We start from the raw sequence: 16,984 nt of genomic DNA, 5'->3' as shown, positions 1-16,984 counted from the left end.
GGCCACCCTCCTCGCTAGGAAGTTTGCCAGTTACAGCCAGGCTCCCTTATCACAGCCTGATCTGCACTCTGCCATCTTGCTACCGACTTCCACCGAGAAATTTTCCATTCAGCCCTTCTCTGCCCAATCCGTATTCGATAGTTTACATAGACTGTCCATATATCGCTCTACTGCTGGCAAGTTATGTAACCGAATTCTCAAAGAAACTGCTTAAGCTACTTCCCAATCCCTCGCAGTCCTCTTCAACCGCTGTTTACTCGCCAAAACACAGCCTCGTGAATGCAAATCTGCCATTGTGGTACCCATCTTTAAAGGCAAAGGTTGCCCAGCCGAACCGAGCAACTACTGCCCAATTTCTCTGGTAAATGGAATCGCTAAGGTACATGAGTCAATTGTCAGTCGCCAGTTCTATTCGTTTGTTGAGAAACATAAGCTTATTAGTGAAAACCAATTCGGATTCTGCAGAACCAAGTCAACAGTCGACCAACTTGTTCAGCTTACAACCACGGTTTCCTGCGCTCTTGACATGTAATCACCTTGTGATCAGCTTTTCCTGGATTTCTCCAAGGCATTCGACAGGGTCGGCCACAACTTGATCCTGGAGTCGGTTTCCGGGTGGTGCTCGTCAAACGCTTGCGACTGGATTAAAGACTTCATCAGTGACCGTAATATCTGTGTCCGAGTTGGGCAAAGTCAATCTGATCCGTTGCCCATCACAGCTGGGGTGCCTCAGGGGTCTCATCTCGGTCCCCATCCTCTTTAATCTATGCATAAACTCTTTTCCTGATGCCCCTGTCTCCAGTACTCTCTCTTTTTGCTGACGACTCCAATTTAATCCTTGTTTCCCCGCCTAAAACTTCAGTGCCCGCTCACCGTGCCAGCTTTCAAGCTGATATTGAACATTGCCTCAAATGGTCAAGAACCACTGCCATGAAGTGTAACACCAGCAAGTGTGTTCATGTGTCCTTTCGGAAACATGCTGTGACTTCCTGCCCATCCCCTTCAAAATGGATGACACTGAGGTTACGACGGCTGACAGGCACTGTCACCTTGGTATTACCCTTTCCCTGAACCTTAGTTTCTCTGACCATATTACTAGAATCACTAGTAAGTATCGCAGTAGAGCATTTCTATTATGCCACATGACTCGTTGTCTCCCTGCACCAACCATCAATTTACTGTATAAATGTTACGTGAGACCCTTACTGGACCCTGTTTGGCTGTTCGCCATGTCGTCTACGCAATCCTGCACATTGGATCGACTACAAGCTACTGCTGCCCGATCCTACCTAATGCGCAAGACCAGACAGCTTCCTACTTGGACAACATCCAAGAATGTTCTGAATCATCTGTGTGATGGGAATTGCTCCAATGGCGTCGTCAAATTCTCTTTCTAGTTTATTTTCATCATGTATTCTACCAATTTCCAGCACTACTGAGCCAGTTTAGTTTCACCATCTCCAGCAGCTGCCGCCACCCTTCCTCTATCGTTTTGCCTCGTTCTGGAACTCATTTCTTTAAATCTCCTCTTTTCGGTTTATCAGTTCACGGTCTGGAACAAGCTTCCTGAGAGCCTACGCAGGGAGCGATCTTCTGCTAAGTTTCGGCTTCTCCTGAAGGACCATTATTTAACGTACAAATTCTCCACCACTGGAATTCCTGATTTTCGTATCTAGCTCTCGTCATGTATTCTGTTTCTCCTTGGTGGTTTTACCTGCAGTTTTCCCTGAGCAGTGTTTCTGTTAAGTACTATTTTCCCTTCTCCCTTTTCACTTCCCTTTCGTCTCATCCACCCTTCCAGGAAACTCCCCCGATAAGTATGCATTTACTTTTGGAGAATCCTTCAAATAAAGTCTGAATGAATCATTACTGTTACTTGAGCTGATAGAAACATATTAATTTTGCAATACAAGAACTGGAAACCAATAATTGTATTTAAGATATTTCACCAGTTTAATACATCCATGATGACCTAGGTCTAACGAAAGCATAGCGAGGCCCCTGAGCTGCCAGCACTCTCTCTCTCCCTTTGCAAATGTGTAGTGGGCACCAAAACACGAATTTTAACCCTTTGTGTACGGACTGTACAACTTTGATGCCCTGGGATCGAAACCTTTCTAACTTTCAATCGATCGTAAGGTTCTTTCCATACATTAAAATATGTAGGTCGAACCGATAAAGCCCAGCTTTTTTGGTTCTAATCCATTCGTACAATGAAGATGGTACTGAGTTCAAGTCAGTTAGACGGGACATGTCACCAAAACCTTCTCTGTCATATCTTGCAGTCTTTCGATCCCTGGGCACGACTGTGTACTTCGCTTTTCTTTGCGATGATTGGAAGTGGGTGAAAATAGCTTGCATAAAAGGGGCCCAGAATTGTACCAAAGTACAGTGCGACACCAAGCTGCACAGGACCTCCACTATTGTATTTATACTCAAAACCCAAATCAAAATCGTGTGCTGGTCACTCGAGCTATCTGTTTCTCCATTTACGGTGTCCTTGCACTTTGTGACCTCGGACAGCAGAGCTGCACAGATGGTAACATCGAACCAAAGGAGATTGATGGTGACATCGAACAAAAGAAGATTGGCAAAGAGTGAGAGACACATGTTTAAGCTGCATAGCCAAATGGAAAGCCTTAATCTTTTGACATCTTTAAAGGTTCTAGTACGTCCTGGATGCGCACTCCAACAGCCTTCCAACTTGGAAGTCATACTGCTGTTGGAGTGCGCCTGTAAGACGTTCTAGAGCTGATAGTCAGTTAGTTGTAGAACGTCAGTACCGTTGGTCAGTGTCGTACAGTGTTATCACATGGGCTGATTGTTTAGTGACTGGTGGTGTTAGTGGACATTATAGCATAACTTGTACTTCCTTGGTCCTTTTCTCTACTATAAACTCTCATTTAAATCAAGAATAGCTTACGTAGGCATGGAGGCACACTAGGCACTGTCCAAGTTCCACCGGCTTGGCATGTGATAGTTGGTGTTGTTGCAGAAGGATTGACGACATATTCAGAAGAACAAGTTATTGTCTTGGTACTGCCGTGAGTTGTAGAACCATCCATTGGATACGTACCCCAAGTTGGGTTCGGGGGTTTCTTACAGTCTCCTAACAATACAGTTCAAAAAGCAATGGAATATTCTAAATTGTTTTGAATGACAAAGTACATTGAATGTTACGTTTTTCATTCCCAGTTGGATTCTATACTGTTCACTAGCAATTAATGATTTTAAGCATTTTGACATACTGCACATATGGTTATGGTATTGCTGGGGCTGCAGGAGTCAGCTTTGGATAAGAAGTGTACATGTATGTGTGGTCAAAAAAATGAAGGATTAGGAGACCTGCCAGCTGAGGACCCTTGCTATTCCTCTGTTTTACCTAGGTCATCACTACTGTTACTGGAGCTGATAGAAACATATTTGCAAGAACAGGAAACCAATAATTGTATTTAAGATGTTTTTACCAGCTTGAAACACATGCATGGTGACCGAGGTCAACCGAAAGCATAGCGAGACCCCTGAGCTGGCAGCATTCTCTCTCTCTTTGCAAATGTTTAGTGGGCACCAAAACACGAATTTTAACCCTTTGTGTACGGACTGTACAACTTTCATGCCCTGGGATCGAAATCTTTCTAACTTTCAATCGATCGTAAGGTTATTTCCATACACAAAAATAATGTAGGTCCAACCGATAAACCCCTGCTCTTTTGGTTCTAGTCCATTCGTACAATAAAGATGGTACTGAGTAAGTTAGACTGGACCTGTCACCAAAACCTTCTCTGTCTAATCTTGTAGTCTTTCGATTCCTGGGCACGATAGTGTACTTCGCTTTTCTTTGAGATGATTGGAAGTGGGTGAAAAAAGCTTGCATTGAAGGGGTCCAGAACTGTACCAAACTACAGTGCGAAACCAAGATGCACACGACCTCCACTATTCTATTCATACTCAAAACCCAAATCAAAATCGTGTGCTGGTCACGTCAGCTATCTGTTTCCCCATTTACGGTGCCCTTGGGCTTCGTGAACTCGAACAGCGAAGCTGAACAGACGGTAACATCGTACAAAAGGAGATTGATGGTAACATCGAACAAAAGAAGATTGATGGTAACATCGAACAAAAGAAGATTGATGGTAACATCGAACAAAAGAAGATTGGCAAAGAGTGAGAGACACATGCTGTAACTGCAGAGCCAAATGGAAAAAAATAATCTTTTGACATCTTAACAGGTGCTAGTACGTCCTGGATGCGCACTCCAACAGCCTTCCAAATTGGAAGGTTCTAAGTTATGATAACATACTGCTATTGGAGTGTGCATGCAAGACATTCTAGAACTCATAGTCAGTTAGTTGTGGAGCGTCAGTACCGTTGGTGAGTGTCGTACAGTGTTATCACATGAGCTGATTGTTTAGTGACTGGTGGTGTTTGTGGACATTATAGCAGATTTCCGTTGTAGAAGGTGAGGACTACCGTTTTTGTACTGTTGATTAGGAGGTGCCAGCGCTCCAACCATCCAGCGGCGGCTGACACGCTGCTCTGCAGTTGCAGTTTGCAGTGTGCGGCAGAGCGGCTGGAGCAGACGAGGGCTGTGTCGTCAGCAAACTGGCTTCGCCTGGCGCTAGCCTTCTCGCAAGCGGCAGGCAGGTCGATGGTGTACACCAGAAACATCAGTGATCTCAGGACTTAGCCCTGAGGCACTCCGGCCGGGATGGGGAGGAAGGCTGATGTAGTGCCCTCAACTCACACTCGCTGCCTACGCCCTATCAAGTACGCCGAGAACCATCGCAGTGATGCTTCCTGGACACCATAGTGCTTGAGTTTGGCCATGAGGCCCTGATGCCATACTCGGTCAAAGGCTTGCTCAGGTCAAAAGAGCAAGCTGTAATGTGCTTTCCTGAGTCACGAGCCTCCGAAATTTCATGCACCAGTCGAGCAAGTTGCAGCTCCGTGCCGTCTTTCTCCCTGAATCCGGATTGGTTAGAAGGTAAGTGCGGTGAAATGTGTTTGTAGAGGCGCGAGTGACCAATTTTTTCTTCTATTTTTAAGGTTATGCTGAGCAGAGAGATGGGCCGGTAATTTGTTGGCTGGGAGAGGTCTCCTGACTTGGGGATGGGGGAGATTGTGGCATCTTTCCAGTCTTGGGCAATTTCTCCGGTTGCAAAGGGCAGGTTCAGGAGGGCAGCCAGAGATTCTGAAATTTCGGGTGCTGCTTCTTTGAGGAGACTGGTTGGTAGGTGGTTCGAACCAGGGCTTTTGTGTGTGTTGAGACCTTGTAGAAGCTTCTGGACTTCTTCTGTCGATGTTGTGATGGTGGTCAGGCGTTATATGAATGGGCGGGGTATCTGGTGAGCAGTTGCTGACAGATAGCTGGCTCTGGGGAACGAAAAACTCATTCAGGACAGAGGCTTTGTCTGAGGCAGTAGTCACAGTGATGGTGAGGGTGATGTGATTTGGGATGGTGCGCTTGGGTGGCGTTTTGAAGTGTTTGATAAGGTGATGGAGGTTTGTTCCTTCCATGGCAGTGCGTTGGACAAATTCAGACTTGCTGCGACGGAGAAGAGTGGTTATAATGTTGCGTTGAGCAGTGAAGTGTTGCCAGTCACTGCAAGTGCCGTGCGGGTAGCTTGGTAGTTGCGGAACTTCTTGTGCTTCTCCTTAATTAATCTCACGGAGGAGGTTTTTTGTGATCCAACTGCGTGTTGGGGCGGTGTTTCTGTTTGTTCGCAATGTGGTTCGTGTGATTTGGCAGTGTCTGGTGGCAGCTTGCAGAAGCTGTGATCTCCAGTGGTTCCAGAAAGCGTTGACAGGATACGGGTCATGGGGAGTGGATGTGTAGTGTAGTGGTGAGTAGCCTATAGCAGCATGCAGCGATGTAATCCGTTCGTCTGTCCACAACCAATAGGTGTTGTCGTTGTCCCGTGGTGCGCTGTCGTGAGTTGTTGGCTGTGGGATGGCGATGGTCCCTGTGACAACAACGGGGTCCGAGGCGCCCAGGGGCTGTAGTTGGGAAATGCTGGTGCCGTATTGGGAGTTGGATATGATGAGGTCTAGGTAGGAGCTGGGTTCTTGTCTGTGTATGTGCGTCGGGAAGCTGACGCGTTGTTGCAGTCCATGGGTAGCGTACAGGCAGTGGAGGTCGTCTCCTAAGCGGTCGGAAGTGTCGCTGGCTAGCCGGACGGAGTTCTTAGCTTTGAAGTCCCCGACAAGGAGCAAATCACTGCTAGTTTGTTTGGCCAGTCGGATGGCACTGTTTTTTTTCTCTCTACAAAATCCACATATCTCTAGACACTGGGGTGAATAATGGAGTGTGGCGGTGGGGCCCATAAAAGCTCAGCCGACCAGAGGTCTCGCCTTCATAGCTCCATGGACGCACCAAAGGGAAATCGGGTAGGGAGGATTAAGTTGAAAAAGAAAACAGAAGAAAGAAAATGAAAAGATTGTATTGCTCAGTGAGCAAAAGAATGAGTTGTGTATTGACGTGAACGCTGTTAGGCTTTTAAATTCAAGAGGAGACTGTCTGTGAGGAGAGGTTGGGTCCAAGCAGGGTAGGACACTGTACCCTCTTACTCGTGTATGCTATGAGTGGCCCAGTGCCATTTGTTCTGAGGAGATAGTGATAAGCTGCGGTCTTGAACTTTGGATGTTCTTTGGGTGAAATGGGTGGGGAATGATAGAGGCAGGCAGCTGGTTCCAAATGGGGATAACGGAGTGGGGAAAGGCTCGGCTCACATTGTTCCGGGAATTGGCAGGAAGAACATTCCGTAACTGATGGGGATGCGCGGTGGATAGTCGTACAGCCTGGCGGGTGAGGCGTGCGGTCCTGGGCTGATGTGTCGGGGGTAGAGCCATTCTCGGGAGAAGAGAGGGAGAATTATCGCAAAGGGCTTTATACAGGAGGCAGAGAGCAGCGATGGTGTGGCGAATTGTGAGGCTAGGAAGCCAGCATAGCAGATGTATTGCCTTGATGGCTCGCTCCTGCACCCAGTCCAGCCGATTCAAGTGGGAAGGAGCTGCCCCCATCCAGACGATTGGGCAGTACTCCATAACCGGCCGAACAAAGGCTTTGTACGCTCGAAGTCGGGCAGGAGTAGCCAATAAAGTGAAATGCCTTGCGCAAGGCTCCAAGTCTCTGCATTGCTCGGACTGCAACAGTTCGGATATGTTCGCTGAATTTTAGCTGTTGGTCAAACGTGACGCCGAGTACTTTGATGGAGGGCTGCTCCTCGACAGGATAAATACACCAATGGAAGAGGCCAAATTGTTTTGAATGACAATGTTGTCTGTTGACTCATATTTTTGGATTTGCTCCAACCGGGCTTGGTTCAGAAGTCTCCGGTTGTAGTAACTGGCCTTTCTCCACCTGCTCCCAGTCCCGTGCCATCTCCACACTTATTCCAAGGGACGACGATGACTACATTTAGAAGACTGTTTATTGACACGACGAAGAAACACAACTAGACAAGACGAACTCAAGACGAAGACATGATGAACTCAAGACGAAGACTGCTTTTCATACTACAGCAACACGCGCATGCACCAGCATAACGTACACACAACGTACACAAAATAACGTACTATATACGATATGGGAAGTCTATCGATATACGGTACATACGGTGTGATACGGTAGAAAATCCGTCTACTACACTGCTCCCCTCTCAAATAATTATCCGTCCTCGGAAAACAAACAAGAACATAACACAAAAATTAATGTATACACTGCGGCCTCCTCAAAAGACAAAAGACTGAATCGTTCCCGATTCAAAAAAAAGAACAGAAGAAAAAAATAGATCACACTAGCCACGCGAGCATACCACACCAATCACCCAAAAAATGTATCGCAGCAAAACACAGCAGCCAGAGACCATCTGCCATTCACGCAGGACCTGATAAAACACAAATACCCTGTCTGCCCACCAACCAGACCTTCAGCTCACGCGCTGGAACACAATCGTGGGAAATGCATACAACATCACACTCGCGCCACCTCACCAATCACGCAAAATTCTAAAATGTAAGAGGACAAATTAATAAGAAGAGAGTAATAAAGTAAAACCCACGAGCTGCGATCTGTGGAAGCGGCTTTAGTACTCATCATCTCGGATGAAGAGCAAATAAGAAAATGACCCTCGTCCTCGAGGAGAGCAACTGATAAATAAACGAAAAAATTGAGGAGAACAGCAAATACAAAACTCACGCCGTCTACCATGTCGTCCGCCATCTCAAGGAGCGCTGCTCAGCGTCGACATCCTCACTTCTGCCGTTCTGGGCACAGTTTTACGTCGTGTCCGGGACCATCCATCCTTCTTTTTCTTTTCCTTTTCTTCTGGGCACAGTTTTACGTCGTGTCCGGGACCACCAGTGACGACGACTGACAAGAGACGGGAGAGACGAATGATGAAGGACGAGGACGACGGACGAACTTCTTGGTGCTCTGACGATAGGACGACTGGAGATGACATCGGAAACTGGGAGCGAAGGCCACGCAGGACGAATCCAGAAGTTGATGTTGACAACAAATTTCTATCACCGCTGCCACCAATGTAGTAACTGGCCTTTCTCCACCTGCTCCCAGTCCCGTGCCATCTCCACACTTATTCCAAGGGACGACGATGACTACATTTAGAAGACTGTTTATTGACACGACGAAGAAACACAACTAGACAAGACGAACTCAAGACGAAGACATGATGAACTCAAGACGAAGACTGCTTTTCATACTACAGCAACACGCGCATGCACCAGCATAACGTACACACAACGTACACAAAATAACGTACTATATACGATATGGGAAGTCTATCGATATACGGTACATACGGTGTGATACGGTAGAAAATCCGTCTACTACACTGCTCCCCTCTCAAATAATTATCCGTCCTCGGAAAACAAACAAGAACATAACACAAAAATTAATGTATACACTGCGGCCTCCTCAAAAGACAAAAGACTGAATCGTTCCCGATTCAAAAAAAAGAACAGAAGAAAAAAAATAGATCACACTAGCCACGCGAGCATACCACACCAATCACCCAAAAAATGTATCGCAGCAAAACACAGCAGCCAGAGACCATCTGCCATTCACGCAGGACCTGATAAAACACAAATACCCTGTCTGCCCACCAACCAGACCTTCAGCTCACGCGCTGGAACACAATCGTGGGAAATGCATACAACATCACACTCGCGCCACCTCACCAATCACGCAAAATTCTAAAATGTAAGAGGACAAATTAATAAGAAGAGAGTAATAAAGTAAAACCCACGAGCTGCGATCTGTGGAAGCGGCTTTAGTACTCATCATCTCGGATGAAGAGCAAATAAGAAAATGACCCTCGTCCTCGAGGAGAGCAACTGATTAATAAACGAAAAAATTGAGGAGAACAGCAAATACAAAACTCATGCCGTCTACCATGTCGTCCGCCATCTCAAGGAGCGCTGCTCAGCGTCGACATCCTCACTTCTGCCGTTCTGGGCCCAGTTTTACGTCGTGTCCGGGACCATCCATCCTTCTTTTTCTTTTCCTTTTCTTCTGGGCACAGTTTTACGTCGTGTCCGGGACCACCAGTGACGACGACTGACAAGAGACGGGAGAGACGAATGATGAAGGACGAGGACGACGGACGAACTTCTTGGTGCTCTGACGATAGGACGACTGGAGATGACATCGGAAACTGGGAGCGAAGGCCACGCAGGACGAATCCAGAAGTTGATGTTGACAACAAATTTCTATCACCGCTGCCACCAATGTAGTAACTGGCCTTTCTCCACCTGCTCCCAGTCCCGTGCCATCTCCACACTTATTCCAAGGGACGACGATGACTACATTTAGAAGACTGTTTATTGACATGACGAAGAAACACAACTAGACAAGACGAACTCAAGACGAAGACATGATGAACTCAAGACGAAGACTGCTTTTCATACTACAGCAACACGCGCATGCACCAGCATAACGTACACACAACGTACACAAAATAACGTACTATACACGATATGGGAAGTCTATCGATATACGGTACATACGGCGTGATATGATAGAAAATCCGTCTACTACACCGGTGTCAAAGCACTTCAAGTTTCTATCTCTTAAGCTGTCCCCAACATCCTGTATAGGATTTCGTTTTTGGCTAAAGGATTTCGCTGGAAAACCTATGCAAATTTATGAAATGGATTTCATGAGGTGTTTGGAACTGTTTTCCATACATATAAGTTTCCGTGCATGGCACGGTAAGTGAAGTTAGCAACCCACCGACAATTACATTCCTAACATAATTTGCACGTACTTGCCATAGCGCATCACGTGCCCGTGCAGAACACGCACTCCGAACTCCTGCGCCCCGGCATGGGACCACGCGGAGCATGCGCATTACTCCGGCTCTCGATGCTGTTTCTTCTTCATCCTTGCTGCGCCAACAGTCAGATCGCTTGACAACCTTGGCAAGTTTTTGAGCAAGCTTGAGCATTTTTGAGCATTGAGCACTTTCCATTTCCGAGCAACCATGTCTGAATCTCTGTCAATGAACGACGCCAAGAAAATGCGCTCTGTAGAGCTGCGACAAGAACTGGCGGCCCGCAATTTAGACACGACGGGGACCAAACCCAAAAGAAGTCTGGCGGCGTACGCCTCATCATGCATTTATCTGCCCCTAGCGGCTCTAGCATTAACGATGGCATTTACCCTGACGAATTCTCCCTGCATTACGTTACGGTAGATGACGCAATACGCTGCATCTTCCAGCACGGCCCCGGAGCTCTCCTCTCTAAGGTTGACATGAAGCACGCCTTCCGGCTCTGCCCTGTTTCCCCTGACGACTGGCCCCTACTTGGCATTTTTTGGGAAGGTTCGTACTATGTCGATAAGGTACTACCATTTGGCCTCAGATCCTCCCCGTTTCTGTTCAACAGACTTGCCGACGCTGTGGCATGGATTGCAGTTAATAATTACGATATTGTTGATTTGCTGCATTACCTAGATGATTTCTTTCACGTCCAGCCGCCCAACTCCGCAGCTATGCTCAAATTCAAGACACTGCTGGCTGTATTTGACATGCTGAACATCCCATTGGCCGACGGAGAGGACAAAGTGTGCCCGCCGTCAACTTCAATAACGTTCCTGGGTATCGAGCTCGACACAGCCGCCTGGGAGCTGCGCCTCCCGGCTGCGAAACTGGCGGAACTACGGCTAGCACTTGCCGCGTGGCTGTCGAAGCAGATGTGCACCAAGAGGGAACTGCTGTCCCTGGCCGGTAGCCTGTCTTTCGCAGCCAAAGTCATTCCAGCGGGTCGCACGTTCTGCAGACGCCTGTTCGACAGCGCAGCAACGCTCCCTAGCCTAGATGCACCGGTAGCCGTACCCTCGGAGGCGAAGCTTGACATCCTGTGGTGGGAGGCCTGCATCAGCCAATGAAATGGTCGGAAGCCCCTCATCGAGCCGTCCTGGAGCACAGCCAAAGACATCGGGCTGTACACCGACGCTTCAGGTCGACACAGTTTCGGTCTGGTTTTCGGCAGCAAGTGGTCCTATGGCGCATGGTCTCCTGACCAAGCTGAGCACACTATTGAATGGAAAGAATTGTACGCCGTGATGTTGGCCCTCTGTACCTGGGCACACACGTTGGAGGACAGACGAGTGCTACTCTACACTGACAACGAAGCAATCTGCTACATCTGGCGCTCTGGCACGTCCCCAAATAGAGCGGTCATGGACTTGGTCAGGGCCGGCTTATTGAAAGCCGCCCAGCATAACATTGTCCTCCTGCTTCGCCACATCGCCGGACACTGCAATGATCTTGCTGATTCTCTCTCCCGTCTGCAGGTACGGCGCTTCTGGACCCTCAACCCAACTGCCGACGCAGCGCCTACAACACCAGCGCAGTCCACCCTCGATCAGTTGATGACGCAGCCATGGAGCTCATCCGTCACGGCCTGGCAGACAGCTCCAGCGCGACGTACGCTTCAGTGCAGCGTTCCTACGAACGCTTTGCTGCCCTACGGCAGGTCGCGCCGTACCCGGTGACGGAGCCCAGCCTGATTAACTTTCTGAATTGGAAATTCTCGTCCGGCTCGTCTGGCTCGTGTCTGAAACTCTACACCCAGGCGCTGAGACATCAGCACGTCCTGCAGGGCCTCTGCCTGGACGTTTTCGCCTCACCGCGTGTCCGGCTGCTCCAGCAGGGGGCGCTCAGATCCCAGACGGCAGTCCGGAAAGTGCTAACGGCCGCAACTTTGGACGATCTGGCTGGCGTACAGCACTACCTGCAGTCCACCGTGCCTAGCCCGCACAACCGCGCCATGCTCTGGAGCGCCGTGACTCTGGCCTTCCACGGGCTGCTCAGAGTCAACGAGTACACCTTCACGGCACGGAGCGCCGGCCTTGAGTACAGCGATGCGACCATGTACCCAGACCGCGTGGAGCTGCACCTGCGTGTGACAAAGACGAGCCAATACGGCAGCGGCCAGGACATTAGCGTCAGGAGGACAGGCTCGCTGACATGCCCGCACACGGCAGCCACCAGCTACCTAGCAGCCCGTGGCTCGGCACCTGGCCCGCTCTATCGCTATGATGACGGCACGCCCCTGAAGCCGCATAACATCAACAGGCTACTACAAACAGTCTTGCCTAACAGCCTCAGACGAGGCGCTGCAACGCTGGCAGGCAAAGCTGGCGTGCCTGAGTACGTGCTGAAGACCGCCGGCAGGTGGCAAAGCTCTGCCTACCTCCGCTATGTCCGCACCCCTGTCGCAGACAGAGCATTGCCAGCGGCATTGTTCTAGTCTCTGCCCGTTATGCTAATGGGTAGCCGCATTGGACGGCCCTAGCAACAGCTGTAGTGTACATATGATATACCTATTATACTATAACTATTGTAAATATAGAGATAACACTGTGGTAAATCGACTGCTTTTATTGTTACACTAGTTCTGACGATATTAGTTATTTGATTGTATTCTTACTTTGTAGCTGCGTCCAGGCTCGTTGGAATTCTCATCACGGACTCCATTCTAGTTTCGAAGAGATATATATTCTTGTCCAATTGTTCTCAACAAATTCCTCGTCGTGTGCATTTGTTCTCAAACAAATTCTTCGTAGTATTTGCAGTACGTAGTCTCGCGCTCTTTGATTTGTTTGACTCGCGCGTGACTTTCCTTTCTTTTCTTTTTGTCATGTATGACGTATCGGTATGACGTGAGTGTGTACGCACTCTGTTTATGACCACGTGACTGCATGCTCACGTGGAACTACAGTCAGTAGGCTAGTGCATTTTAGCGACTGCAGCGATCCGATCTTCTTGCTGCAGCGCTGTTTCTTCTTCTTCACTTGTGTCTTTTCTTTGGTCGCTGCACTAGTTTGTGATTACCATGATTACGCGTCAATGGACGATATGGTCGCCATTTTGTGCATGTCCTTTTTTCTTGATGAATCTTGGATCTCGTGGAAAAAGAACAGTTTTGCTTTTCTCCCAACTTTACCACTATTTCAATATTTCAACTCTTGATTCCTTGTTGACTAGTTGTGGCTCAGTGCATGTGCGAGTGTGCTGGAGTGCTAGCTGGAAGAGATAGAGAGCATAGTGGTGGAGTAACAACGTGGTGCCGAAACCCCGCTGGTTTGGACCGGAGAATACGAGCGTGGTTTCGAATTGGAATTTTCTTGAATTCGTAAATTGTGTCCGGATCGATCGTTCACGTGTCGTGTGTTGTTCGCTGAGCACTGGTAGAGTGCTGACGAAGCGTGCTGTTGTGGCCTGGTAGTCGATGCCTCCTAGACTTAGGAACGCTCGAGGCAGGGGTATCAGTAGCACACCGACAACTCCACAGGCGCCTGGACATCGTGATCGTGACATTGAAAATTTGTTGACTCCTGGGAGTCCTGAGGATAGTACATCCGTGGTATCCAGGCACAGTGAAGGTGGTGCTGATCATACTAGTGTTAGTGACAGTGCGTCTTCTGTCAACAGAGAAATGTCGTCACTTAAGTTGGATGGATTCGTGAAGCCGTATCGTGGCCGAGTGGACGACTTCGACATGTTTTGGTCGAAGTTTGAAGTACTGGCAGATATATCGGGGTGGACAAGCACGGAGCAACAGATGAAACGGTTGCCGCTGTTCTTGGAGGGCGAAGCCCACCGTGTGTTCTCCAAACTGAGTGAGACGGAGAAGCGAGATAAGGATGCAGTGAGGAGCATCCTGCGGAAGTCCTTCTGCGTGAGCCGCAGTGAGGCGTACCGCTTGTTTAAGCAGCGGCAGCTGAAAGTGGATGAAAGTCCAGAGGTATATGTTGCCGAGCTGTGCCGTCTGTTAGAGCTGTCTGGACATAAGAGTGACAGCGATACCGATCCTGTGGTGATCGAGCAGCTGTTGGCCGGATTGCCAATTGAGTTTGCCAAGGATGTCCGTTTGTCCATGGCAGGCAGGGACCTGAAGGTGTCTGAATGCCTTGATAGGATCCGGGCACTGCGATCAGCCACCGGCGCCAGAGTTGGTGCAGTGTCCGCAGCTGCCACATATGTGCAAGACAGTGTTGCCACGCCATCACCGCGGCTTTGCCACCATTGTGGAGAACCGGGCCATTTCAAAAGGCATTGCCCGAAGTTATCCCGAGCAGGGAATGGTCACGCGGCCAAGCAAGAGCACCGGCGCAAGGACCCGTTCTGCCACTTCTGTGACAAGAAAGGGCATGTCAAGAAGGACTGCTTGCTGAGGAAGAAGTGGCTGGATACACAGGCTAGCTCAGAAGTTGCTGGGGCCTCGGTGCACTCCAAGGACGTGTGCCTCCTGGCATCTGCATCACCATCGTGCCCGAAGCTACCTCGTGTGTTTGTTGAATGTGCTGGTCCTGACGCGAGTAACAGTGTGCGTGCTGCAGCTGTGATAGACACTGGATCCACTCGCACGTTAGTGACAGAAGCCCTGCTGCATCGCCTTGGTCTCGATGTGACGCCATTGACCAATAATGACGGCATCGTAGCACTGGATGGCAACACCATGCAGACGTGTGGCACAGTGGCCCTCAAGTTTTGGCGACACGACGGACCGGTGAGCATTCATGAAGTGGTATTGAATGCTGTCGTTGTGCCTGATTTATGTGTAGTGGCCGCCGATGTACTGATTGGCATTGACCTGGTGACCTTGTGTGGGCGCCTGTCTGTAGAGTATGCTAATGATCAGCTTGTGCGTGTCGTAATTGGGCCCGGTCCAGCCCATGCAGATAGTTGCCCGTCGGTGTCAGTAGCATCAGCAGCTGTGCCGCCTCCTGGCCACCCTACACGTGTACAAGTGTATGAGGATCAGCTGACCGACGGTATGACCCCTAGTGCTGACAAAGAAGTTCTCCAGCCAGTCGCCGATGACTCGCCAATGTCTGCAGCTCCGACGCGCCCGCCATCGAAGCTGTCGCATCATGTCCATGTAGAGACTCACGGCAACGATGTCATCCTGAAGGTTGATGACGGCGAGATGCGTTGGAGTAACCAACTCCAAACGTGTGAAGACTGGTGGTCTGCAAGAGCTGCTTGTGCGTCGTCGCCTCCATATCATCGATGATCTCATCGCTACGCTAGGTCTGACGATCGAGGTCGTGTGGATTCCGACGAACGAGAACCGTGCTGATCAGCTGACGCGTGTCCCGACTGACTGGATCAAGTATGCAAAGGCTCTTGCACCGACTGATGTTGTGGCCGCCTGCCTGTCTGTGGTTGGCCCTGTCACGTTAGCTCAGATACGTGAAGGCCAGAAGGTGGATCCCACCATTCGAGCTGCTGTTGCTCAATTGGAGTGTGGTGAGTTGGTCTCCATTCCTGAGTTCATAAAGGTGCGTGATCAATTGCTTGTTGATGATGGTATGTTAGTGCGTAGTATCAAGTTGCCTATTGATGGTTTGGTGTCTGTGCCAGTGATTCCTACGTCTTTGCAACATGCTGTCGTCTCTTCTGTTCATGTGAATTCTGGCCATGGTAATTGGCGAATGATGTATGATCTGCTTCGTTCTAAGTGCTATTTCCCTTGTATGTCGTCGTTGTGCCTTGAGTTTGTCCGGCGGTGTCAAGCTTGTGTTTCAGCCAGTAGTAAGAGTGGTCCGACGGCTGATCCCGCTCGCCCAGATTTGCCCGGTAAGCCTTGGCAGGAGATTGTTATTGATACTCTTGAACTTGGTTCTGACCGCAGTGGGCGTTTTCATTGTGTTCTTGTGATTGTTGATGTGTTTACTAAATGGGTCGAGGTTGTTCCCCTACGTGCGCATGATGGTCAGTCAGTTGCTGAAGCTGTGACCGATGTTTGTTTGAAGTGGGGCTCCCCAGAAGTTGTTCGTATGGACAATGGTACTGAATTTGTGAATGGCATTGTCGAGTCATTGTTTCGTGTGTTTGGCACGAAGGTGCGTACTGGTGCAGTTAGGCATCCCCAGTCTCAGGGTTCTGCTGAGCGATTTAATCGCACTTTGTTGACCCTCATTCGCAAGATGCTCGACTCCTCGAGTGATTGGAAGTCTGAGTTGCCTGTGCTGTTGCACTACTACCGTACGCGACTCCATGCCGCGATTGGTGTGTCCCCAATGGAAGCTATGTGTGGATGGCTTCCACGTCAGTTAATTGTTGACGAGTCTGCTGTTGGTTCTAGCCTTAGTGATTGGGTGGACAGCCTTGCTGGTCGGTCCGCTCGTATTCGTGACTTTGTCGAAGCTGAGTTGTCGTCTCATGATTTTGTTGAGGGCAGCGCTTCCAATCCATATGCTGTCGGTGATGCTGTGTTGCTCCGTCACCCCGCTCGTTCGCAGAAGCGCTTGCCACCGTTCGAAGCTGGGTGGAAGGTCACCGAGATCCTTGGTCCTGGTTCCGTGCGTGTGTGTCGTTCTGTGGATGGCTTTGATCAACAAAAGACTGTTAACATTCAGTTGATTAAACCTGCTGCTGAATCTGTGTTGTCGTGTGAGTCTGGATCTGTGCCTGCGTTGCCCGTGCAGTGTGATCTCGATGTTGAGCCG

General features: G+C 49.2%; 1 protein-coding gene and 1 long non-coding RNA gene across 2 annotated transcripts in view; one reads left to right on the top strand and one right to left on the bottom strand.

The window, feature by feature from the left end:
- The window catches only part of LOC135827190 (hydroxypyruvate isomerase-like), a 7,525-nt gene extending 5,779 nt beyond the window's left edge, over positions 1-1,746 (top strand). Inside the window, exon 8 of the mRNA XM_065339718.1 lies at positions 1,721-1,746. Coding sequence (XP_065195790.1) covers positions 1,721-1,746 — 26 coding nt within the window. The remainder of the gene's footprint in view (positions 1-1,720) is intronic.
- Positions 1,747-2,830: 1,084 nt separating this feature from the next.
- LOC135826961 (uncharacterized) overlaps positions 2,831-16,984 on the bottom strand; it is a 37,798-nt gene continuing 23,644 nt past the window's right edge. Inside the window, exon 3 of the long non-coding RNA XR_010555343.1 lies at positions 2,831-3,109. This is a non-coding gene — a long non-coding RNA (uncharacterized LOC135826961). The remainder of the gene's footprint in view (positions 3,110-16,984) is intronic.

This window comes from Sycon ciliatum, chromosome 11 (genome assembly GCF_964019385.1).
Source record: "Sycon ciliatum chromosome 11, ocSycCili1.1, whole genome shotgun sequence".
Lineage (NCBI taxonomy): Eukaryota > Metazoa > Porifera > Calcarea > Leucosolenida > Sycettidae > Sycon > Sycon ciliatum.
Note: the sequence above shows the minus strand (reverse complement) of the source record. Positions and strands in the feature narration are given on the sequence as shown.